The 26,839-nt window shown below is 39.9% G+C and overlaps 1 protein-coding gene across 1 annotated transcript in view; it reads left to right on the plus strand.

Annotated features, from left to right (window-relative positions):
- Window positions 1-26,839, plus strand: part of SPIDR (scaffold protein involved in DNA repair) — a 200,099-nt gene that overhangs the window by 9,265 nt on the left and 163,995 nt on the right. The window contains exons 3-6 of the mRNA XM_066547116.1: window positions 1,756-1,911; window positions 2,819-2,897; window positions 4,404-4,589; window positions 7,171-7,328. Of these exons, the coding sequence (XP_066403213.1) occupies window positions 1,756-1,911; window positions 2,819-2,897; window positions 4,404-4,589; window positions 7,171-7,328 (579 nt within the window). The remainder of the gene's footprint in view (window positions 1-1,755; window positions 1,912-2,818; window positions 2,898-4,403; window positions 4,590-7,170; window positions 7,329-26,839) is intronic.

Here is a 26,839-nt window from a genome sequence, read left to right on the forward strand (position 1 = left end):
TTGCAAGCTACGGTGCTGCTGTTGGCACAGATGTGTTCCTCAAAACTGGAGCATCCCATTCGAGAAATAAGCTTTAGATGAGCTGTATGTGATGCTGTAAGTCTTTGTCTGCAAAATATATCTCGCAAAATCTTCTAGAAGCTACAAAACCAGGCATATAAGCAAGACTCCCAGCACTGACTAAGGTTAAAAACCATCAGAAGCACTTGCCAAGAGGACAGCCCAGTGCAGAGGTTCCTGTCTAAGCACTCTGGAAATCAAGGCCAGCATCTTCACTGTGAGGGAAGCAGTGTTTAAATTCTCCCTGTGTCGTAATGTCAACCTTTCTTGTTCAACTGCTGTAGTCTCCTACCTGACATCGCGTCCTTGCCAAAGCGCTGTTGATTCCGGATTTAATACCATGTCAGATTCAAGATTGTACCTTTCATATATCTGTGGGAGTAGTTATGGGGACAGTTTGACTTTGGTGATAATGAGTAGCTGCTTTGAGGTGTAAATACCCCCGGCAGTTTTAGAAGAGGCTCTTAGCAGGGTGAGTTATCTTACCGTGCACAGAGGACTGTGACTGGAGGGGTGAAGTAAGATGCTGCTCACTGTCTGCTTTTGGGAACTGCTTGTTTCATTCTCAAGAGCACTGAAGAAACCCTATGGAAAACAAATATGCATTGCCATTTGCAAAAAGTGCCAAATGCTTGTGCTCTCAGGCATGTGGTGTGATTCTTGGGTCTGTGCAGGACCAAGAGTTGGGCTTCTGTGATGCTTGTGGGTCCCTTCCAACTCAGAATATTTATTCTATGATTTCACTTTCTGTTTTTTGTTGTGCATATGTCTGACATGTATGTTACAGTCCTGATTGACCAGCCTGGCAGAAAATGTGTGAGCTGGTTAACTTAACTTTGGAGTAATAATTATTTATACCTAGGAACTGGAGTTGCTTGAGAGAAGTTATATCAGAAGACAGATGTAGTTAGATGATACAGTCAGTGCTTTCTAAGATAAATTTCACCAGCACAGTAGGATAAGATGATTATCGTGCTCAAGTTCAATTTCTATGTGCAGACTGTTGTTGAATCTGAGAGATAGCTTTGGATGTGATAACAGGCAACTCTCTCATCTTCAGCTATTTTCAGATGTTACAATCTCTTGCATGATATTAGCACTGGATGCTAATCCTCTTTCGTGACTTATCTAATGCTCCAAATGATTTCTGGCATCCTTTGTAAGGGGAAGGCAACATTTTTGGTGGGGAAATGGTTGTGGAAATAAGTGTAATTCTTACAGCTGAAAGAGCCTGGGGTGGGTTTTTTTTTGGTTGATTAGTTATTTTTAATGGTGAACTGTATAGTGATACCTAGTGTGACCTCCTGCATAAATAAAATTAAAGCACATTAAATATGTGACTTTGAAGGCATTATTTAGTTAAAGTGTATTTTAGTGAGCTGTTCCTGTGTAACATAATATTTTCAGCTTCACTGAGCAGCTATCAGGTATTATGAGACATAGTTTAGACCAACAGAAAGTGTATTTATCAAAAACTTAATTTACCCCTGACCTTGGTGATGGTGTTATTCTTTAGAGCTGCATAAAAGATGCTTGCAAATGTTTGAGACTTTTTTTTTCCTGAACTCATTACAAATTGGAATTTGTTTGTAAATATTCAGAAAATACTAGTGGCAATCCAGAGTAAGTAAATTTAACTTGAAATTGATTATCTCTACCCTGTGTGTTTAATGGCTTTGTTTTTCCTTTCTCTAGCGGAAGAGACTTTGGAATGCAGACCGCACACCATTCCCAGATGAGACACCCATAGGTCTGAAAAAATCAAATGTCAGGACATCAGTGTCTGCTTCTTCGATTTCCAATGCGTGGCTTAGGTGTGGGGATGGTTTTGAGAGCACTTCAGTGCTGGAGGTAAAATGCTGCTTTAGTGGTGTAACAAAGAGATGCAAACTGACAGTGAATTTCCATGCTTGAGTGAATAATAAGATGTTGCGTTTTCTTTTGGTGTTGTTTCCAAACTAACAGCATGTTGTTGCAACTGTCAAAATAGACAGAAAATGGAAAGCACAGTTACATAAGGACATTGTCTTAACTTGTTAGTGTAACTTGGGGAGCATATGTTAATATGTTGTGTTCTAGATAGCACTCATCACTTAGAAAAATTCAGTAATACACTGAAGGATGCAAAAGTAATTTCATATTTGTGATGAAGTAGTACATTTCCTAAAAAAAATACAGATCAAAAATGCAGTAGTTTGCACCTGAGGATTTTTTGCTAGACCTAAAGAATGTGTTTGTAATAGTGAATTAAGTGTAGAAAATCCTGCTCGATCAGCCAGATCTGAATGAAAAGTATTTTGTGCTGACCCAAGCTGCTTTTTTGTTTCTTCTTCTGGTACTGAGCAGTCATAGGGTTGCATATCTTATGGGATATAGTAAAATCAGAGACAGGGCAACCAAGTTAATTCTTTATGTAACTTTTCAAGACGACACATGCTTTATCAAGCATGTTTTTACTGCCCACTTTTGACATTTTAGTGATGAAAATACTGGCTCCTGTTCTTCTCAAGGTCACATGTGATTTCTGTCATAGTCATAGAAAGTTTCCATTTTCCAAATCTATGAAAATTCAGATTTTATGATACTATTCTCATGCTTTAATACTTCATTATATTACAGTCTTGTAAAAGATTTTAAATTTAATTTGAAATTGGTCTGCTAAGCTTTGGTAGGTGAGTAACAGCTTTAAATATATTGATACATGTTAAAATTATTTTTAATGTCCTAGTGATTAAATCTCTGTCTCTTTTTAATATAGTCCCAGAGGCCTTCTACTAAGAAATCCAGGATTAAGAAGCGTCTTGGATCAGTGTTAACATCTGCTGAAAGTGCATCTAGTATGTTTTGATTATTTATGTTAGCATTGTCAGACTATTGTTACTTTATTTTGTTCTGTATTGGGGTAGAAGTTGGCTCAAAGTACTGGTTGCTTTCTTCTTCTGTTTCTGTAATTAGAAGCTAATTTTGATAAGACACACAATCTCTCACTGTTGTGGTGGGGCTCATCCATTCACCCAGAATGTGCCAGAAATTTGTTCTGCAAAGCTGCAGGCACTTAGCTATTGCTTTTGGAAAGGTGAAAGAAGCATCACTAATTCTGTATATGGTGTGTATTATAAAAGGGATGGGATATTTAAATGCTTCACATTTCATTAGGAGGGAATGAAAAATAGCCATTAGCTGTATAGATTGAAAGTGAGATTATTCTGTCATCTTCTAGACAGGCAAGCAGGCATGAGAGAGTACATATTTTGTAAATATGAGCAATAGGTAGAAAACCAGAGTTTTATCAACCTCCTGCTTTTACAGTCTTCTGTATGCCCCCATGTTGCTTAATATTGGCATTAAAAAAAAAGAACTCTAGTCAGAATAAAGAGGAGGAGGGCTTACTGACTCTTTCTAGTTTTTTCCATTTTTTTTTGAGCCCAGAGGAAAGGAAAAAAAGAGGGGGTGGTATTTTTCAGGCTCTATTTCTGCTTGCTCCAGCAGCTGTGCTGTTTCCGTTGGATGTAAGTAGGTGACCTACTGGGCACTTTTTTTTACCTTTTGGGGTTCTAGCTTTTCTAGATTTCTAAGAAGAACATCTCTGTTGCAGGAGGAGATGTGGTGGCATTTTATTCTTCTAGGCTCTTCTGCCTAATTCCAAACCCCCAGGAATTATCTAAATTCCCATTTACTTATAACGTTTTAGTAGTGGTAGGAAGTGGAAAATTCTGCCTTCTTATTTCTGTATACTCCATGCTAAGCATGAATCCTTTTCTCCTTGCTTTTATGACTAAAAATAATGCAGAAAAGTATTTTGAATTAAAATGTCTTCAAAAACACATGAGGTTTTCCTTGCAACTTCTGAGAAGTTTTGGTTTTTTTCATGAAAAAACTGAAAGAGAAAACTGAAGAGTAATCTCTACTGATGGAATACTTTTATTCCTTTGTTACTTGTTGGATGAAGTCAGAGAGCTCCCAAACCCAGAATTCTAAGGACAGTCTTTCTTTAAAGCACTCAGCATTTTACAAGGATACATGTGGAGGAGTGTTAGGACTGTGTGTAGGGGGACTAAATGTCAGACAGTCATGACTTGTCCTCACACTGCTGAAGGACACAGTTGTAGCCTCATTGTATAAAATGAAGTGTTAGCATTTATTGTGGAGAACTAAACTGAAAATAACATATGTAGGAATAAAAAATACATGTGAGTTAATGATTCATTATTAATCTCTAATGCCTAGTAACAGAATTTATAATTTTGCCCTTTAAAAATAGTACAGTTTAATTTTTAATACTTTTAAATTTAACAAAACTGTGTTTCTGTAGCAGTCTAACACTTTGCAATGCTTTTTCATAGGAGCTGCTGCTGCTGAAAGCTCTAAGGAAGCTGAGGACATAACATGGACCTCTAGTGGCAGTGATTTTTCAGATGATGGAAATAAAACATTGATTCCAAGGTTGGACAGCAAAAAAAGTGACACTTCCAAAACAGAGGACTTTCCTAGCGGATGTGATTTATTGTTAGAGGACAAAAGTAGTGAAGGTAAGTTCAAATGCAAGACTTAACAAGAAATCTTCTTTCAATTTCAGGTGCTGTAATGAAAATATTCTTGAGGTCATTCTGACAAAATGACATGATCCATTCCTATTTTGGTTAGATCAGTTGGAGGGGTTTGTTTCTTTTGGTTTTTTGGGTTTTTTTCATACATTTCATCTGGGTATAGAGTAAGGTTTTATTATAAATTATGTACAAAAACTTTAAACCTTGGAGTAAAGGAACACAGTTTTGTGCATCTACTGATTAGATATGGCAGGCTTTGCAGCTGCAGATAGCATCATCTTGTGTGCCATCTATTTTCATTTCAGAACACAGTCTTCCTTGCTTCCCCTGTTAGCTGTACTATGTGAACAGCCATGAGTTTAGTTCCTAGAACTTCCTATCTAATTCATGGACCAGGAAATGACAGAGGGGAGAGAAACTGATTAAAAAGTGCAGCTGAAGACAGAAAAATCATATGCTCTATTATAGAAGTTAATTGGGATAATGTATAAGTTGCATTAGAACTTGTTAGGAGGACTTTACAATGTAAAACAAGTTAGGTTAACTTTGTAGTACTTCAGTTAGATCTGAAATATTACAGTTAGACTGGATCCTGGATGTCTGGCAAAGCATTCAAATGCTGCTGTGAGCTGAGCAAATAGATTGACTGATTGATGACTTCTTGTTTTGTGCGGGACACTGGTGAAATATGCTCCTTAGGTGTAAAACAAAAATGCAAAATCTTCCTCCTTTTATCTATATAACACTGTCATTGGCATATCTGATGGCTATCTTTGTAATTCCTTGTAATTTTCTTCTTTTAGAAAAGGAAAGACTGTTCATTTTCTAAACTGCAATCTGTTGCTGAGTAGGAATTTTTCTAACCTACCATTAATATCATTCACTTATCCCCTGAAAGTATATCCTGCAGGCTTTAATCTTCCTTTTTTTTTAAGAGACAGTATTTTTATGCTTATAAGATAGCAAAATTTGGTTTCTCTGTGTAATTGAAGAAACCCTGATGAGTTATGTATCTGCTTGAAGGTTACTGATAAAATCCAATAATTGTCATGTTTTTCTTCTAAACCCAAAAATATCCTGAAAGCAGTGGGCAGTAAAAGAACTGTAATTTCTATGTTTTTGAAGTAACCATGATATACACTAATTTTAGTATTGTACCCAGGGTGCCTCTATGTGTGTGTGCATATATAGGTACAGTTGTAGGTGTGGTGACAGTAGGGAGAAAGTATTTTTTAGAGATGTTCCCTTTCATGTGAAGTTCACTTTGAGTGTTAGTACTTCCGTGTGACAAGATAAAATGGATTGCCTTGTATTTCATCAAGTAATTTATTCCGTTGTCACACAGCTTCAAATAAACCTCTTTGCTCTACTTGCTTGATGATGTCTGTGTTTAAAATTTCTGATGAAGCTTCCTCATAGTCAGAAACAGAAATGCATTTGTGTGTGTAAAAGGTGGCAGCACTATAGCTGTGTGACTTCAGAGTCTGAAAGGTCAATGTAGGAACTAGTATTTAGATTACAGTAGCACTGCCAAGTACAGAAGGTACTGTTACAGTTCCGTGGATATGTTCAGATGCCTGGAGCATGGTGCAGGTGCCTTCTTTCTCTGCTGCCTCTCCCCTGTACATGACTATTCCAGTGTTAGAAATATGACATTTACAAAATCAAAAAGCAGCCCCCCAAAATCTTTCATTCCTTCTCCTTCGAACATGCTCATTTATGCAAAACACGTTGAAATTATCTCTCTCAGTACCTTGTGATGTTTGCACCTAAAGGATTGTGAGGGTGCTACTGCAGCTCAAGTCTCCATGCCCTTCAGTAGATCCTTGGAGTTACAAATGGACTTTTGGAGTTGCATTAAATACTACATGGTCCTGAGGGTGGTGGAAAAAAGTTCTGCATTTCTGCTGGCATCTCTTTGTTTATTGCCATTGCATTGTGGGTTTGTTTGGGCTTTATTTGTTATTTTTTACCTCCATCTTTCCTTATTCCTGTTTCTATTAATTTGCCCTCAACAGTTCTCTCTTTGATGTGCTTAGAGATTTGATTTGCAGACCTGTATATTGAGGCATGGTGTTTTAGGAGGTGACCATTTCAACTAGCTTTTTTGTTCTTTTGTGAGGGTTACCACTGATAGCAGATGTTGACATTGTTTAAGGCATTTGCTTAGAACAGTTAATTCTGAACAAGTACATGTGGAAAATCCAATGAAGCTGGGCAAAAAAAACCCTAACTAAACCATGGAAAAATTATTAATAACTAAACTAAAGAGAACACCCTACCTACCTGTGCAGTTAAATGTACCACCTCTTTGCAGACAGGACTTTGAAATATTTTTTTTATGTATGTAATTTTTTTCCTTCCTCACAGAACACATTTGGCTAGTAGGATTTAGATTTTTGTGAGACACAAAACACTTAAACATAAAGATCAGTTGAACATAGTTAAAAAATAATGTTGCAATTCTTCCCCCAAGTTCAGGATAGCTGTAGTATTACTCTGACTTTGTACTTATGAGAGATGGTGATTAAGAAAAACTCTTTTTACCCATCTTCTATTTTAGATGAATTGAAGCTTATTGACTGGGAGAAGGATACTGATTCCACTGATCAGTGCGATGGGTCAGAAAAAGAGGACAGCTCAGTAGAGATATCAGACTCAGACTCTTGCACAAATACTAATTCTCTGCCTGTCAAAGAGGAAAATGATGAGCTTTGTAAGGTGAGAAATTGTTCCAATCTTAAGAAAAAAAAGCCACTGCTATAATTATGGAATGTATTCATATTTGTTTGCATTTGAATTGGGGTAGTGTGAGGATTTTGCTTACTTTATCTTTTCAGTAGGAATTCTGTGCACAAGAATTTCAAGGCATTTTCTTTGACTGCCAAACCTCAAAACCAAGCACTGCCCCTCCCACAGAGCTTGGCAGTGTGATCACTGAATCACAGGATGGCTGAGGTGAGAAGGCACCTCTGGAGAGTGCCTGGTCAAACCCCTCTGCTCACATCTGGGCAGCTGAAGCTGGCTGTTCACGGCTGTGTCAGGTTTCGTTTTGAGTATTTCCAAGGGCAGAGACTCCAAACGTTCTCTGGGCAACATGTGTCAGTGCTTGGTCACCCTTGCAGTGGAGCAGCTTATTCTTATATTAAAATTGAATTTCCTGTATGTCAGTGTGTGTGCAAAAAGTCATCAGGTGGGTGGGTTTCTCACCAGAGATGCTCATCTGGACTCTGTATAGTCCCTGGCTGCTTGTGACGAGTTGGTGCCCAAATTTCCTGTAGTGTGGTGGGTGAGAGACCGTTTCCCATTTCTCTTTAGTACCTTGAGACTGTGACTATCTAAAAACTCAGGTGTTGGGAATAGAGCATGATGGGGTAAAGGACTACGTGTAGGACTCCCTTTTCAGTGATGAGGATTGCAGAGCTCCAGAAAGGGAAAGCAGTGAGAATGGAATATTGCTGGCTAAGATATGGTAGCTTTTTTTTTTTTAATTGCAAAAAATGTAAGTTTATCTCTAAGGAAGCATTCTCTGTCAGCTATAGATCTTTATTTAGTATCTTACAGTGAACTGACATGTGTGAAAAGACTTGAGATGTGATGGTACCCTAGGCCGAAGTAACATTTGAAATGTGCTGCTCAGGGTCACTGTCCCTGGAAGTGTTCAAGCAAAGACTGGACGTGGCACTTAGTGCCGTGGTCTAGTTGACGTGGTGGTGGTGTTTGTTCAGAGGTTGGGTTCGGTGACCTCAGAGGTCTTTTCCAGCCTAAGTGATCCTGTCACTGTGATTTACCCTCTCTCTGCTGCTGGGGGCTGGTGCCGCACCAGGGAGCCCCGCGCCGGCAGCACTCCCCGGAATGTGGGGGAGAAGCCCCAGGCGGGGCGGGCAGAGCGGAGGGGCCGGGCTGTGACCCCCAGAGGGGCAGCCGGGGGAAGGAGAAGCGGCAGCGCTGGCCTGGCAGCCGGGGAACATCGGCCCGAGGAGGTGCGGCTGTGGGAGCGGATCCGCCGGGGATCGGTGCCGGAGCAGCCCGGCAGAGGGCGCCGCAGGCCCGGGAACCTCGGCCGGCGGGGCCACGGGCCGGGCTGTCAGCGAAGCGGATTGAAACTTATGGAAACTCGTTTATGTTTCGATTCTGTATGAAAATGCTCGCGAGTGAGTGTGACAGGGAGTCCTGCTCACACAGGAGGGAGAGCAGCCTCCAGTTTCCCAGGAATCCGCCCCATGGCAGGGTCCTGCTGCCTTGCCGGGGCTGCAGGGTGGGACGCTGCTCTGTCCGTGGCCCCTCACCACAAGGAGGACATTGAGGGGCTGGGGCGAGTCCAGGGAAGGGCAGCGGAGCTGGGGAAGGGTCTGGAGCACAGGTGTGATGAGGAGCAGCTGAGAGCAGGGGGTGTTCAGTCCGGAGAACAGCTCACTGGAGACCTCATCACCTCTACAACCCCCTGATAGGAGGCTGTAGCCAGGTGGGGTCGGAGTCTTCTCCCAGGCGACAAGTGAGGGGACAAAAGAAATTAGCCTCAAGCTGTGCCGAGGGAGGCTCAGATTGGACACCAGGAAGAATTTATGCACGGAAAGAGTGATCAGGCATTGGAAAGAGCTGCCCAGGAAGGTGGTGGAGTCACCATCCCTGAAGGTGTTTAAGGAAAGACTGGATGTGGCACTAGTGCCATGGTGCCATGGTCTAGTTGAACGTGGTGTTTGGTCATAGGTTGGACTTGATGATCTTAGAATCTTTTCCAGCCTAATTGATTCTGTGAAGCAGCGGGTCTGGCTGTGGCAACGTATATGACCTGGCACTCATCAGGTTCTTGTGGGTATCAGTCCCACTCTAGCAGCTGTAGCTCAGAGTTCAGCAAGGGTTAGTCAAGTGTTTCAAGTTTTGAAGAACTTATTTTATATTGCCTAAATCCCAGGCTGCAGCATCAGAAGAGGCTGCATGGTCTGCATAAAGCTGTGAAAACAGAATTGAGATTTATGCCACTGGTAAAAGTTGTCCTGTTTTTATTACACCAGCATGACTTAGCCCAGTGTACATGGAAAGTTGGATAAACATTATGAGACACATTCATGTTAATGACGCTCATGAGAGGATTTTTTGGGATGCAATCATACTGTAATAAAAAGTTTTTAAATCTAACCAGAATAGTTATGCTAGTACAAAACATGTGGGTGCATTGGGAAACAGACTGTCCCCACAGATTTCCTCTTCCCCCATCTCAGCTGGAGTAGCATCCTGGGAATTTTGCTGGGTGGTCACCCTCAGCAGAAAACTTTCTTCTGGGAATTCGGTGTATGCAGGAGGGTAAATCCCCAGTGATTGCTCTGCCTGCTGCAGTCTTTGTTTTGCTTTACTTGGGATATGCTGTTTTCCAAGGGAAAAACTGCTAGGAAAAAACTGCAGGCAAGCTGAGAGGTTTCCAAGACAGAATAGAAAGCACTGTTCACTATAGGAGGTCATTTGCTGTATGAGTATTCTTTAAAAAGGCCTGTTAATTTTGTGGCCTAGTTCATGGTGAGGGAAGGAAAAAAAAAAGCCAAATGTTGATATATCATCATTTTTGTGGTATTTACTAAATATCTAGAATCTAATGGAGTGTGTGGATAATCCAAAGACCATGAAATTTCTTTTACGCCACTTCAAAATATGCCAAATACCAAGAAGTTCTGGAGGTTTAGGATTACTGCCAAAATATCTTTATGGTAGTATTTACTCTTGGTAGGAGTGTATTATGTTTCTACTGGGAAATTTCTTCCCCTACTCCTTTATATACTAATATATCTAATTTTAAAATTACTTCTATTCGGTGATATTAACTGCATAGAAAAGCTTCACATATTGTTTTGGTTGGAAGATAAGACTCTTGCTTATCTCTAGGCTGTAAAGCTGCAGTCACGACTCAGTTTATGTTCCAATTCCCTGTGCTGTGTCTTTCCTATCAACTATCCACTTCTGATGTGTAAAGCTGCTTGATAGTGGATAATGAGGAAGGCAAGTTGAAGCTGGCCTTGTGGTAACAGCTAATTTTTGTCTTCAGAATTTTTGAAGGAAGCATGTGCAAGATATGACAAGACCATGCTTTACTTTCCTTTAGCTATTTTTAGGCGATGAGGGGGTTATTTTATGTTAGCTTTCATTTGACCTGTAAGTGGTTGCATTTTTGCTTAAGATGATGCAGGACAAAGATCTGACAAGGTGACCCCAGATGGTTCTATTCTTTCTATTCTTACAGTTCCTACATTTCCAGTTACCAGTGGTGAATACCTAGAGAACTTTTTTCTTGGAGAACATGATACTAAAATAAAGATTAACCATTAATGTTAGTTTTTCAGCATACATGTTTTCCAAAAGAGTGCCATGTAATCACTTCAAAATTTAAAAACTCTCTATTTTTATGCACTGGTAGTGACTACTTTTTGCCAAACTTGTCTAGAGACTTTGTCTTGTGAGCTAGGTTCCATATTTTGTAGGAACTGCTTATCTATGAATTATTTTAAACTTATAAATATTTAAATGCTAGGAAATAAATAAAAATGTGTGCTCCTGTGGTAAATTCCTCTCTCCTTCCACACTACCTCTGAATCTGGGAGCTTTCTCTGGCTCTGTGCATCGAGTGGCATCATCTTCCCTACTTGAACCCTTCCTCAAAACACTTAATCCTTTAAAGTAGGCCAGCATTTGTATGGAGTATATAATTTTGGTACCTTACAAGAGTATGGCCTTTTCTTTGTGCCCTCCCTGGTAAATCCACTTTGTTAGTTTCTGATGAGTACCCAGATTTGCTTGCTTTACATGGGGAGCAAGTGAGGTTTATTCCAGAATGGTGTGAGGAATTAGTCTTATATACTTGCTATGTAGCATAAATGAAGCTTAACTGGTTACAGCAGATCCTCTTTATTTGCACAGCACACTAATAAGTGCAGTAGACACTTTTCTGCTGATCTTAACTTCTGGTTTGGGTGAAAATTTATCAAAAAGTCACATGATTAAGAGCTTGTTCCCTTTGAATCTTAGAACCATAGAATGGTTTGGCTTGGAAGGAAAATTAAAGATCATTCCATTTCAAGCCCCTGACATAGCCATCACCTTTCACTAGACCAGGTTGCTTAAAGTTCCATCCAGCCTGGCCTTGAACACTTTCAGAGGTGGTACACCCACAACTTCTCGAGGCAATTTTTTCCAGTGTCTCGCCACCTTCAGATTTTCTCCCTAATATCTAAAGGTGCTCTCATTCAATTTAAAGCCATTCCCCCTTGCCCTGCTGCTACAAGACCTTGTAAGAAGTCCCTCTCCAGCTCTCTCTCATAGGCACCTGGTAGGGACTGGAATACATAGAGAGTGGTAATATCCCCAAACTATTATGCTGTATGAGAACAGACAACTGAAAAAGAGATTTGCCATGTGTTGTTTCAAAGCTCTTTAATAAATCCCTGCCACATTCTCAGCTCTCTATTGTTCTGCAGTCTGTGTGCCCTGACAGTGGATGAGCTGATGTGATGCTGAATAATGTGCAAAAACTATTTTAATGTTGTGCAAAAGGTTTATTTTGGGGTTTTCCCTGAGTGAAGAACGCAGGGAAAGAAGTCCTTCCTGCATGGATATGTGTAGGTCTGTGTCTCTTACCTGAGACCTTCTGATCTTTCAAATTAAGGTTCATTCAGCTGTTTAGTTTGTGGATTTATTACTGTCTTAACCTGGCTCTTAAAAAAAAAGCCCTCAAAACAAATTCTGTCCTTCTGTGGCATTACATTGGAGGGGATTCAACATACTTAATGAAATTCTGAAGAGGTCACTTAAAAGATGAACAGGCCAAGGTTTGCTGTTATTTCTGGACTTGCTTTTGTGTCCTGGCTTTCTTGATCCATTATAATGGTAATTATAACTAACATTGGCTTGGTAATTAGAATCGAGTCTAGAACTATGGTTGTGTAACAGAATTTAAAACAGATTATCTCATGGTAGGGAATCATTATTATGGCAAATGGAATTTGTGTCATCCTGTCAGACTGATGACTTAACATGGATAAAGGATGATGATATGACTGTGTTATTGCAAGCACTTACTTTTGTCAGTTCATTACTGAAGGAAGTGTATATACAAAATACCCACAAACTTCCATCTTTTTTTTTCTAAATGTAATTTATGCAATAATTCAGCTTGAAAGCAATTTCCAGATTTCTCCAATTCAACCTGCACAAGACAGTCTCAGATACAAAGCAGACAAGGTTGCTTAGGGCTTTATCTAGTTGGGTCCCGGAAAACTTGAATGATGAAGACAGCATAACCTATCTGGGCAGCATCCTTCTCCCTTCCCTGTGTCTCTTCTCTTTGTCTTTCCAAAAACAGGAACCTTATATTTCTGGGTAGAACTGGGCTCTTCAGCTGGGCCTTTTAGGCAAGACCTACAAGTCAACAGATTGCAAGTCAGTAGTGGTACAGAAACAGGCATTCATGCCTGCAAAGTGAAAGGAATTATACTTGAATGATCAGAGAAAATGAACCTGTGCACCAGCTGCTTTCTGCTGCATCCTGGCTGCAGGGATGTCTCTGCATCTTCTGATGCAGGAATCAAGCCTTGAAGCTTTTTTCCTTAGTCACAGACAATATTTCCCTTCTCAACTTTGTTTCCATGATTTGGTCAGCTTATCAGAATAGGAAACAGGATGTTTCTGGGGGTGCTATAGCTATTTGTGTTATAACTAGCTTTTTTTTTCAGTCTGTAGTTAAACAATGACCCCATTAATTTTAAAACAGGACTGATGACACTAGCTCAGCTAATACCTAAGTGGCTCAGATATTCCTTGCTTTGATAGTTTAAACCATATTGGGACTATTTTTCTTCATAATTCTGGGACACAGGGGTTCAAATGTCAATGTGGCTGAATTGGTTCCTTATCTTCCTCAAGGACACAGTTATATGAATGTCTTGATTCATGTTATGTGTGGTTTTGGCAGTGTCAAAATGCCTGAAGTCTGTGATGCCCATTTTGAAGGAAGCATCTTTAATCACAGTTTTCATACATACAGATAGGTGATTCCACAGTGTTACTGAGGTAGCTGGGCTTCTTTGTGCCTAGTTTGTGAAATTCCTGGATGACTTATTAACTAAGCTTAGCAGAGATTTCTGTGTACCTCATCCATGAATCCATGGATTCATGAAATTTGATGGATCACAGCACCTATGACAGTGACATAAACAGACTTTAGACCTTGCTGCCTTGAGCTGTCATTCCCAGAGTGTATTTTTATGTTGTTTGAAGCACCAGGCTGTTTGTAAATGCTAATCCAACCCCTCTGCTTTGTTTAATTTAAGGCTTCAGTTGAGCCCCGTGTTCTTTCTTACACAGCTCTGGAGAGCAACAACTTTGAGCACAGCTGACAGCATTGCTGTCTTGGCATCCATGTATTGAATGCCCCTCTCTTTGTCATCTTCCCACATCCTCCCCAAGTCTGCCTGGTGTTTTAAACAAGATTCAAGAGGCCTGTCCTGCAGCTGCATGTCACACAAGGCATCTGCATTTCCTCAGGTCCAGCACCTCTCTGGGGCATGGCTCTTGACAGCGCCACAGAGGATCTTTAGGATCAACAGGGAGAAGCAAAGCAGTATATGCTCGCTCTGTAGGGCCCTGACCTCCATCTAAAGAGGTGAAGCAATGAAAGAGGGTTTTGTCTGTCTCCTGTTGGTAGATTGCCTGGTGCTGCAGCAGAAGAGGCTACAGGGATGAGCAGAGCATGCACTGCTGGGAGTGCAGTGCTCTCCTTTGAAAGGAGAGAGAGGATAAAGCCAGAGGAATTAGCAACATTAATAGAAAGTTAAAGGCTTTTGTCTTGCTGGTTTATTCGCCTCTGATGAAGCTTTCTGTTGTTTGCTATTATGGATAATTTGCTAATAGTTTTGTGTTCTGCAAAGGGTCATGAGCACAGTGAGAAAGCTGCTGAGTTTTGATTTGTCTGACTTTGTCTTCCAAACTATCTCAGGAGTCTTCAGGATAAATTGGAGGGGAGAGATTTGAATTTGTTGGAAATAGATTTTGAAGAAGTGGTGGAAGAGAACTTTAATGGGACACATAGGACCAGTCTTAATAATTTCTCTTTCTTATAAATGTGCTTTCTAAACACTGTAGTTCTGGAAGGAGACCTGAACAGAGTAGATAGGCTAATGGCTTGAATTCTCTAAAAGCCTTTGGTTACATCTTCCTTGTGGGTTGTCATGGTGCTTTAAAAATAATTTTGTGGTCTTTTAGTGGCTGGTTATGTAACCCGTTCTGTTAGTTCATGGCATCAGGAGAGGGACCTAATTTATTGGGGAAAATAAAGTTTTCTTTTACTATCAAGGATGTTTGCTGCAACCAGTTGTGGAAAAAAAAGCATTGCATGTCATTTCAAGGTTCCTAGTGCAGTTGCAGCTTCCATCTTTTCACAAGTGAGCTTTAGTGGTGTTGAGATTTGTGGCAGCCGCATAAGAAAGGCATGCATCTGTCTGTCTCAAAAAAATTGCATGTGTAATACTGCTTATAAAATGGCTTTTAAGTTAAAATAAGACACCTAAATGTCCAAGGTCATCCAATTCCTGGTAGAACAAGTAAAGTTCTACAAAGTACATGAAGTGTACCAAAATCATCTAACTATCCTTGTATTTAGGCTTCCCCTTCTAATGAGTTCCTTTTCAATTTTCACCAAAACAGAAATTTTTGTTGTAGTAAGGGTTAGTGTGTGGCAGCTCTTTGTAGAATCTACTGCATTGTAAAGATCTAGTAGTAAATTTAGAATATCTTAGAAAACACAGGAAGACCAAAGTTTAGAAAGAATTCTAAACCAACCTCGGGGTTATTAAAAACCCCTGAGGTTTTTCCCAGTGTGTTTCTCTTTAATGGATGATGCTCCTGTGTATCTCTCTTTAATGAATGAAGCTCCCTCTATATCTATATATGGAAGAAGACAGTTATGTGGGGTTTTGTTTTGTGGTTGGTTTGGGGTTTTTTTAAGTCATGGCAGAGTATCTTTAGCTTGTAAAGAATGCAGTTTGATGGTAGAGTATTGGGAACATGACTTTTGTTCCTGGCTCCCATTGCAGTGTGGAAGTGTGTTGGATAGATAAGAGAGGGGCAGAACAAATGGAATAAAACTGAGACTATGTATAATAGAACTTGAGAAATTTAGAGGTATGAAATTTAGAGGTATGAAATGTTGGGCGAGGGCAAGGGGTTGACTTTCTTGGGAACAATAAGAAGGGATGGGAATGGTATGAAAATGTAATGCCTCTGATATCCAGTTTGTCAGGGTCTGTGTCATGTTCTGTGATAAGCAGTTTCTATACAAACGTCTGAATCATCTGTAGATGACAGTTCAGATTTACAGTTCTTTTGTTATCAGGACACTCATGTTCCAGACTAACAACCCTGGTGACTGGTTAACCCCTTCTGTGGAGATGGTCTCTAACTCCATAGCTATAATATATTAAAATATGTTAAAGAGGATTTTTCCTGCTCTGTAGGAATCTGTTAGCACATTCTCGTGTGTAGGCCAGCTGCTCCATCCCTTTTTATCCTCCTTAGGATAACATTATTTGCATTCAGACGAGGGCAGCAACCTTGACTACCTGCTGGTTTTATCTTTGTCCTCAATCTCTCTGGAAATGCGCTATGAAATTGTTACTTCATGTGATATCTTTCCCACTACTCACAACTTCAGCCAAGCTTTGTTATTCCAGCTTCCTGGACACATGGAGAAGCTGTTGCACATGGCTGTTGATTCACTGCTCAGTCCCAGCACAGTGGCATTCTTTTTGACTCAGTCCCAGTCGTTCTCCTCCCACTCTGTCTCCTCTTCTCAGCACAGTCACTATTTCATTCTCTTGTCCCCATTCACCTTCACCTGGCCATTGTTTGGTGTCAGTTCCCTGGTTCTGTCTTGCCTAATGCAACATTTTAGTCCTATGCCACCAAATACTCTCATCTGGCTGAAACTCTTTAGAAACACTGATTGCTGCAAACTTGTTGCTGTTTTGCAGGCACCTTGACACCCTCCTGTGCATGGGAAAGGGAACATTAAAGCTAAGTGAGAAAACCAGACTAGAGCTGTCTGCTTGTGAAGGCAGACACAATGGGCAGAGCAGCTTCATCCTGACCTAAATAGTCAGGTATGAGAAGGGTTGAGGTTTGTTCTGGGTTTTAAGCCTCTGAAAGGCTTCTAAAACCACCACAACTTCAATAATCCCTTAAGCTTGCACACAAGCTGTATTTGTGGATAGTAGCTTTGGTCTTTCCATTGATAAGAAAAAAGGTGCAGTGGAACTCGAAAAGCTTCAGAGCAAGTTGGTAGGAGTAAAACGTTCTAGAGAATAGAAATCTTCAACCTCATAAAGAGATTGTTATGGAGAGGACATGAAAGAAACCCATGCCTCATAAATAGATAAGAAGTCATTCAGATAACTGAATGACCAGGCACTGTCTCATGCTAGGACACATCAAGTGAAACTAGCAGGTTGATTCAGCATTAAAATGGAGTTCATTCACCCAGTTGATATGAGCTGCCGAACTCCTTGTCACAGAATGATACAGGTGCTGAAAGATTACATGGGTTCAAGACTAACTGGACAAACTCAAGAAAGACAAGACAAATCTGTTAAGAATTAAATACAAAGATCTTGCCTCTAGTTGTAGCCACAAACTGGAATCAGGAAGACTCTTCTGTAGCAGCCCTGCTGCATGCTTGTCCTGTTTTAAACTCTTCCCTAAACATCTGACATTAATCATAGTTGGAGACAAAAGTAGGGGGGTAGAATGATCCTTGGTAGACTCCCCTACAGCTATTCCCATGTTAGTGTGCTGTGGGCTTTTCAGCGTGTATGATTTTTGTCCTTTTTACCATCACCACCCTCGGTGCCTTCTTTGCAGAGCAATTGAGAAGTCACATACCAAAAGACAATGTTGCAAACGAGTCTCCGCTTGGTCAGTGCAGTGGATACCCTTTGTAGCTGTCTTCTCTACCACCTGCTGCTCTGCGTGGCTTCTGCAGGGTGTTCTTTCACGTAGCCCAGTTTATGCTTACCTCATGTTTTTAATAAAGCTTTCTGTACAGACATAGGGAAGGAGAGGAGCTTTTGAGACAGCATGGAGGGTGCATTTTGTAGAGGGTGATGGCTCTAGCCAGACTTGTCTAGAGAAGAGTTCACCTTCTCTGGAGTGAGAGTCACAGACTTAAGTTTCTTTGATTTGCTTGATTAGGTGAGGGAGAAGTGCGAAGGTAAGTCTGCACTTTTTAATTTATGGTTTGTGGAGTTTTTTTAAATTTAAATCTTTAATTTATATGGCTAATTGGAGAAGCACTATGTTGGGGTTTTTTTAAACATAAACATTTGTTGAAGTACATTGAAGCATCATGAAAGTAAAAAAAAAATAAAATTGGTCTTGCCAAGTTGTGAATCTGGTATGTTCTGGTAATAATGTGATTTGTCTAGGATATGAAACATTTATAGAATGGGAAAACAGTATACCTACTTGTAAAAAGAATAAATGAATAAATAAATACCCCAGTCTAATAGTGTATTATCTTAAAGGCAGAATGTGAAAAAAGATCTTTTATTTGTGACAGTTGTAGATAAAGCATCATGTTGCCTTTTGACAAGTTCTTTGCAGACTTGTACAGAGAAAAGAATTCATATTATGGACTGTAATGCAACAGTTTTACATAGCTGCTTGTAAAACCAGATTAATATAGCTGTATACCAGGACACATTACAGAAGCTTTGACTTACTTGTTCCTCCTTGATGGAACTCAACAGATGAATCCTTATAATGTGAGATATTTGTGGTGTGTTGGAAAGATATGAGTTTTTGTATGGTCTTTGCTTACTGGTTTAAAAAGGAAGGGCCAAAGCATCTCTTCAGACTAAGAAACTGTCATCAGCCTCAGTCTGTAGTAACTGGAGGAGGAGAAGAAGAGAAAGAGATATATTTTCTTCTGAATAGTTTAGGGGTGGAATGGTGGATTAAAAAATATCAGGCTAAGCAGACTTTTTGAAGGGTGCAAATTTAGGATGAGGAAATAAAATAGGACATAATTGCTGTTCTCATGGCTAAAAAGCAATGAGCCAGACAATAGATAAGACTGTCAGTTTGAACATCAACAAAACCAATGTTTTTATATGAAACAAGTCTGAAACAAATGCCAGGAGGGTGATTATTCCCCTCTACTTGGTAGCCTTTATATGCACTTGAGTCTAGTTTTCCTATGCAAACAGTAGAGCTAGGCTTGATCCTTACATTATTTACAATTTAAAGATTCTGTGATGCTTTTCTTACCTGAAAAAACTTTCCATTAACCACAGCAGTTGTGGAGGAAAAAGGTAGTTAAGAAGGCATCAGAACAGGGCAGAGTTTTTATTTTTGTGTGTGGCTTTACAATTTTAGATAAATGATACCCATACATATTGATGGCTTCTCAAATCTAATGAACTCAGAAGAAAAGCCTATGGCAAAATCTCTGGTTTGGTTTCTTCAGTGTTAAAAAAAAGAAAGAAAATCTGAATGTATCAATCACTTTTGTTGATAATGAAGATGCTGAGTTGATTCATCACTTTAACAACTCTAAGTGAAAAATATTTCACATATCTCCTTAGTGGATCATCCTTGTGGATGCTGAGTATAAATTTTTATGTTATTATAGTACATTTTGTTGGGAGGTAAGTAGAAGAAATCGTAATTCAGGAAATAATGGAATTATAATGGAAAGGAAAACTAGGACATGATTTTATATAGGATTGGAAGGGAACATAACTTGTATGCCACACTTCTGTGTTACAACTTACTTTTTGAAGGCAAGAATGACAGTTAGATTTGATGGGGAGTAGTTGCACTATGTTATTAAAAGTACCCAGCATAATTTTTGTTGCATGTACTTTGCAGCTACTTTGAGCATTTCTGCACTTTTAATGCACAAGTTGCTTGTGACTTCAAAAATTTGGTTGTGAAGAAGCAAAACTTTTTGCATCCTCTGCATGTGAGTTGCAGGGTTTTCAAATACAAGTCAGATGTTAATTGCCATCAATTAATTTGTAAGGATTTTGGAAAGTGGTGGAGGAAAGTTGCTCTGTGCCTTGCATGCTGCAGATGCTCTGAACAGTCAGAAGTAATAATGTAGACAATAGCCATTTGCCTTTGACACAGTCGTGATCCTTGTCGTCATCACAGAGCTGAAAAAGTAAGACTGCTGGTGATATAATGTGTGGTGGTTTATTTTCACATTTTGAGCAGGGAGGGATGATTTAAGAGACCACTGAATGCTAATTTCTGTTGCTTTGTTACCATGCATTTTAAGTGGAAGAACAGCAAATGGATTTAATTTTTATAAGACTTGCAGCCAGTAATTGTAAAAATCTCCATCTGCTTATTAGCAGCACTAGCTCTGTTTTTGAAAAGAAGAAAGATGCTTGTGTTTTCCAGATCTGGAATGAACTGGAATGAATGAATGAAATGTTCTGAAGGAGATCCCCAAGTGTTGGTAGTATTGTAAAGTTGAATTGCAAGAAAAATATCTTTCAATGTATTTTTTTTTGATCACCACTGTGACTCTTTTAAAATGCACTTCATTGCTTAGCCTCATTATCTGCCACAAATTCATTGAACAGAGGTTGCCACTTCTTTTTGTACATTTTAGTACAGTTCTCAGCATAATCATAATAACTCATATCTTTTCTGAGACTTCTTTAGATGTTGTAGCAATAATAAACCACGATGACATGATCAGAAATCTATGGCTGGTGACCTACCTGTGGTCCCTTCCAGTGACTTTCTTTGCAGACATTAAAAACATTAATTAGAATATAAGAAATTTTACAATATTACCAGAATTCTGCAGAGTTTGGTTTAAAAGTGATTGGATTTTTTTTTTCTGGAGAAAATTCTGATCACCTAGTAATTCAGTTTATGCTCCCTTGGGAAGTTCTAGAGTTACAGGTCACCACACTCCTCAGGAGTGTACCAGGGAAGAAGCATTCCCTTGCTTTGTGCTTCTTTGCTTTTTGCACCTCACAGGGGCCACTGTCCCAGATAGGATGTTGAGTTCAACAAGTCTCTGGCCTGACTTGTTCTTGCTGTTCTCACTTGGTTATTCCTTCATCTCCACAATTTTTTAATTGCTGCTTTATTGTGTGTTTAAGTCCTCAGCTTCCAGAGCCTTGTTAACATGTTATCTTATGTGGCATAATGCCAGTGTTGATGGAATTAAAGCAAAAGGAAGCCCTGGTTTGCTGCTTGCATCTAAAATGAGCAGCAAATCTGATTTGTTGTTTCTGTTTAGTGAAACTGAAGCTTTGTACCTGGTGCCTCAGTCTCTCTGGCAGGCATTAGTCCCAGTCTCTGCAGTTTCTAGCAAGAACAGTGTTTTAATTTCTGCTACGTGAAACTAGACTAAATTGCATGCGTAGAAATCTAAACAAACAATGCTGGAAAAAGTTACAAAGGAATTCTTTTGTTTGGTTTTATGAGCTTGACTATGTAGTGTTGGAAAGAGAAGAAACTGTTCTGTGGAAAATCAATACTTGCTAAAACTCTGAAAGACCACACAGAGGACAAACTAAGGCAAACTAGTCCATAATGAAGCAGAACATAAGATTAAAGTGAAGAAGGTGATAATTATGGACATAAAGAATTAGCAGTACATAAGGATGAAATTAAGACTGAAGACACCAATTTGACATTTTACTTAAGTAAGATGCGAGTACAAATCTGTTTTAACATTGTGAACCTGTAGAATCCAGAAGCCTGTGGTTAAAATGTGGTCACTACTACAGGTGTGTATGTTTGTTTTTAGAAAAATACCTCAACCTGCACTAGCTTTTGAAAAAGAAAACACACACATACACACATTAACCCTAAGCTGTAATTGGTAAAAATAAAAACAAGCATCTAGGAATATGTTGCCATATGTAGCTGGCAAGGAGCATCACCTCCTTTCCTGCAAACAGTAATAACTTCTATTTAATAAATTGAAAGGTCTTGAGTTTTGTATACATAGTCAGGTGCAATTTGTTTGCCTCAGTCTGTATTTATTGTAACCACAGATGACATAAATCCTGTTGTGTTGCCCTGTAGGTAGCTTGACATTTTTTCCTTTCACTCATTTTCTGTGCATTTCATCTGGTAATAAGTAATTTCCAAACCAAAGCATTGTGAGGACTGACAGATTGGGTGTCATAAAAAAGCAATAGAAATAAAATGCTTCTTTAGTTTAAATGTTGCAGAAGCTGAAATGCAACACCAGACTAATTGTGGCATTGTCCTGGGTTTACTCACCTATGGATTTGATTGCATCTGTCATGTGCTAGCACACTTCCTGCTGCTCTGAAGTCATGTTTTTGTGTTGCTTCTGCACTTAACTCACTCTTGTTATGCATATGTCCTAGATTCTTTTCTCTGACCCTCCAAATGGGTATTTTAACTATGTTTAAAAAGGGGTGAGGAGAAAGTAGGCAAGTGTGTTAGTTTGTCAGGTTCTGCAACATTACAGACAATAAGTGCTCTTTGCTTTATTAGCAAATGACCCAACTCTTAAATTAGTAACTTGGCACGCTAACGGAACTACATGATATTTCTGTGCTTTTTCAGTGTCTGAGTCTTGCTTACACTTGTTCTTAAGGAGGATGACCCCTCTGATAGTTGTCACTTTAAAGTGACAGAGTTGTATTTAAGAAAATAAAAGTATCCGTCTTGCCTGCATTTTTTTCCTACCTAGCAGGTATGTAACTAGCTATAGTTGTGTGCTGTTGTGTTTGCTTTCATATGTACATCATTGAACATGGTTAGAGATGGCTCAGGATTCAGCTGTGCTGTGAAAATGGGATTTTACCATTAAACTTGTGCATAGGTGGGGTTTTTTGTGTGTTAAATAAAAACATAACATGCTTCAGTTGAAAGTTTTAATTCAAACAGTATATACCAAAGTCAGGGAATGTGTTGCTCTGATTTTGGTCCTGGTGCAGCTCATTGCATGCAATCACTTGAGATTCCCTAAACTGCAAATGAAAATATGACAGAACTTCATGTTCCAGAGAGATGAGGTGGTTTAAGGGAGAGGGGCAATGGATGGCCTTGCTGGCTTTTGTGGTCAGCTACAAAACATGAGGACTTGTTGATTTATCTTTTAATTGTTAGAGATCCTAGCTAATTTTATTTTCATATCCCATTCACAGACTTGAAGGGTGTAAGAACAAATGATTTTAGTGAATACACACTTCAATAATACAATAAAAAATCAATCTCACCCTTTTTGAGAGAACTGTTCTTTTGCTTAGAGGCTGTAAACCACACTGGGTGTTAGGAAGACGAGTAGCCTGCGTGATTGCGGTAAGTGTGTCACATCCTGCCCTCAACTTTGCCCTCCTTGGAGGCTCTGGCAGTCTCTCTGTGGTTTGCCCACTAGCCAGCTGGGAGTGGCTCGAGAAAACTTCTCTAACCTGTGGATCTGGTTCTCGAGCAAACTTTCAGACTTAACAGTATCTTGATGCTCCTTGCCAAACCCAATTAGGAGAGAGGCGAGGGTACTGGAGCAGGCTTTCAAAGTTTCACGGAAGACTCATCCGTAATTTTGTGACAAATTTAATTGTGTGCATTCAAAGCATTTAGTATGAGGATTGCTGCAGGGCTTTTTCCTCCTTGACAACGCAGTCAACTCCTTTGTAAACATGAGACTACCAAGGAGCTTCCCTCTTCTGTGCAAATCTTCCCCCCCATCTCTGCTGCAGGAGTGTTTGGAGGGGAATGGACAGGCAGCTGCTTTGACATTAGAAATGTACAGTGTGAATGCCAGCACATCTTTGTTAAATAAATATGAACTCCTACTTCCATAAGGATTCTTAAAGATAACTATCAAGTCAAGGCATGTCACTGGAAATGTGCATGTCATTTGAATTCCCTGTCCTTTTTGTCATCAGAAATCTTAGTATTTCTTACTTGAATGCTGTTTCTTCCTGTAACTTGCCAAACTCTGAATTCACTTTCTCTTCTACTTGTGCCTTCTTGGATCTGGAGTCTGACCATAAAAAGATGACATTAGAAACTGAGCCCACTGTTTTTTCTTTTGCTCTGTGAAAATCTTCACTTATACATGGTTATGTCAAAAGATTGCATATTTTTTATAGGGAACTTTTAAGTTACCCATTCTTCTTTCATTCTCTGCTTTGTCCTGATTAGGATTTGTGGTTTATTCACATGTGAATGTGCTCTTGATATATTCCACAGTAAGGCAAAAGAAAATGCGGTAAGAATTTTTTAAAATCTCTCTAGACCTTTTTTTAAATTTTAGTATGCAGTTACTCAGAAAATGGCATTTTAAGCATCAGGAAGTTTTATGCCCAAAACATAAACACTTGAGGTCTTTATGAATTTTTTTCACCCTTGGGGAATTAAAGCAGAATTCTTTTCCCTACTGTTACAGTATTGAAGCTAATACTGTTTTAACTTGAAAGGCATAAGCAGAGTTCTGGGTGGAAGAGGTGTTTTGAAACCCTGTTCTGTGATACTGAACAGGGACTCCAGAAAGGGCCTAATTGCTTCCTATGCAAGTTTTCCCATCTCTTTGGTTAGCAGATGGTTTATTTCTATATTTATAAGTGTGTAATAGTCAAGGTGAAAAATAATCAGTGCAACTTTCACATACAATACAGGCTCAGGATGTTGAAAGGACTGGCCAGAGATGTGGATTGTCTGCTAGATGCACGTCTTTTTAGAGAATCTGTAACTAGACAGAAATGTTTTCGTCTCTAAGCTGATGGATGAAGGGTTGTGGAACACAGGATAAGATATTAACTGAAGCAGCTTTTCAGGTTTGCACTGAAATGGTGGAAGCAGCAGGGGCTGTCCAGGTAGGGAGACATTTTGTCTTGCCATCTCCTTATATGTTCCTCTAATGGTATGGACTGGGTGCTAAGCTGAGGATGTGTGTGCAGAAGAAAATTAGGATGAAACTGGATCCGTGTTCCTGCTGTCATGAGTGATGGCCTGGCTGTAAAGCATTACTGGAGGCTTGTGCCATCAGGATGCTGCTGTGTTTGCTGGTGGCAGGTCCAGGCCCTGAAGAGGTGGCTCTGGGAGAGTCTCCTCAGCAGGTGTGTGTGAGCTGGTTTTATCATGCACCGACAGGCGTAAAATGTCTTGATCAGTCACTGAAGAGGAGATAGGGCGTCAGGGAGATAAGAGGTGACCAGCAAGAAGAAGAAAAAGGATTGAGACCTGGCTTTGGAGAGAAAGAAGGGTAGTCTGAGAGAGAGGAAATGCAGAAAAGGGAAGTAATCGCAATATGGTGTGTGGAGGAAGCACATAGAGTTCATGGTTCCTTAAGTTTATTTTGCCTGTCCTCCTTCTACTTGTGTGCTTGTCATCTCGTGACAAGGTGTTAGCACAATCCATTGGTGAGTGGCATAATTGTGTCACCAATCATCCCCTATAGGCTTGGGGTGCCTGCTGTGCTGCCTCTGGTGAGGGCTGGGCGAGGGGTGAGTCAGGGGCAGCCCTGGCAGTGCAGCCGCTGTCTGCCCTCGCTGCCTGGCTGAGTGCTGCATTGGAATTTTCCAGGTAGGGCACAGATAGAGGTGAGAGGGAGAGCGCGTGGGACGGGATTTGGACAGGGAAGGGCTCGTCCTGGGGAGAGCTACCCGTATGCTGATCCTCTTGTACATAAGGGAGCACCAGGAATAAATAAACTAATAAATCAGGGGGAAAATGTAGCAGATACAATTTAAAACATCTAACGCTGCCTTTGCGTTTTATTACCTTTTCATTACCATTTTCCTTTATTAATTTGAAACGTCCACTGACTTTTTTTTTTTTTTTTTTTCTCTCTCTCCCTCTCCAGCATGGATTTCAACACATACTTGTGCGGGTGCCAAGAACACTGTGTTCTGTTAAGTCACGGGGTGACGTCGGGCGCTGGCCGCCTGCCAACCTGGGTCAAGTTCATTCAAATAAGTTTCAGCGGCGGCCCTTGCTGCCCCAGCCCCGACAGTCCTGCCTTCAGATGTTAGATGGCTCTCTTGCGTTAGTTTTCCAGAGAGCTTGGGATTTCATGGCTTTAAGTTTGACAGGCTTTTGGATTTTCCGTAATGTTTGCAGAAGGATTAACCAAAAAAAAAAAAAAATAGCTTGACCTCACATGAATCTGTGAGGACTGTGAGGAGAGAAAAGGAGATGGCCATGAGTTTACTGCAAGCTGGAGCATGTGTTCCTCTGCCCACTGATTTTTATGATTTCTTTTTTTTTTTTTTTCTCTTGTCCTTGGATGGCTTTTAATCATGATGTAAAGGCTTTGTGTCTTTAAAGCAGGAGCTACTCCTGAGTTTCCAGTGACAATCCCGTTCATGACAGAAGCAGATGAAATGGTGCAGTGTGTAAAAGTGGCAATGGTTATGCTAGATTAATCACTTTCATTTCCCACAGGATTTCATGTTTTACTCTCAGCTCTGGAACTTTCGACTGCTCTTAAAAATGCATTAAGCAAAGAAATCTCTTGGTCGGGGTGAGCTTCCCATGTACAGGATTATCCCATGTCATGGTGTTAAAAAATCAGACCAGTTTTCTCAGTCTCTTTATTCCAGCTTCCCTTTCAGGGGACTGTTGTTGCTACTTTGCATAGCAGCATACTTTTCCTTCCTGTAACCCTACCAGAAATCACACTAGATCCCCTCCCCTTCACTTCCAGTAACTGCTCTGTGAGCAATAATTTTGGAACTACTGGCAAAATAAGAGTCTTTGACAAGCTTCTAACATCCTTACTACAGGACAGCATTTGTAACACCAGAGACATCACTAACTGGTCTCTAAGACAGCTGTTGATATTTTAGTATTTAATGAGAAACCCATTCTTCCTGTTTGCTTTTGGGATATATACTTTTAATTAAGAATGAGGTCTCTGGGAAAACTTGGTTTCCAGAGAGAGCTGATTGGTTTTAAAGAGAATAGAGAAGTGAATTTGCAGGTCGTGATTTAGATCTGTTTTCACCATCTCTTGTTTGGACAGATTAGCCATTTTATTTTTATTCTTTTTAGCTGTGCACCAAGTTTCTAGGTCTTGGCTCACTTGATATTTGGCTTTTAAGGGAGAGAAACATGGTAGTGTCAGGTTCCCATGATTCAACACCCACTCCTGAAACACCCACTCCTAAGTTACCTGTTGGTGCTTGCTGGCTTATCTTCTCTGTGTGGGAGAGTGGAGGATGATCAGATTTGTGTTCATCACT

The sequence above is a fragment of the Molothrus aeneus genome, chromosome 1 (genome assembly GCF_037042795.1).
Source record: "Molothrus aeneus isolate 106 chromosome 1, BPBGC_Maene_1.0, whole genome shotgun sequence".
Taxonomy (NCBI): domain Eukaryota; kingdom Metazoa; phylum Chordata; class Aves; order Passeriformes; family Icteridae; genus Molothrus; species Molothrus aeneus.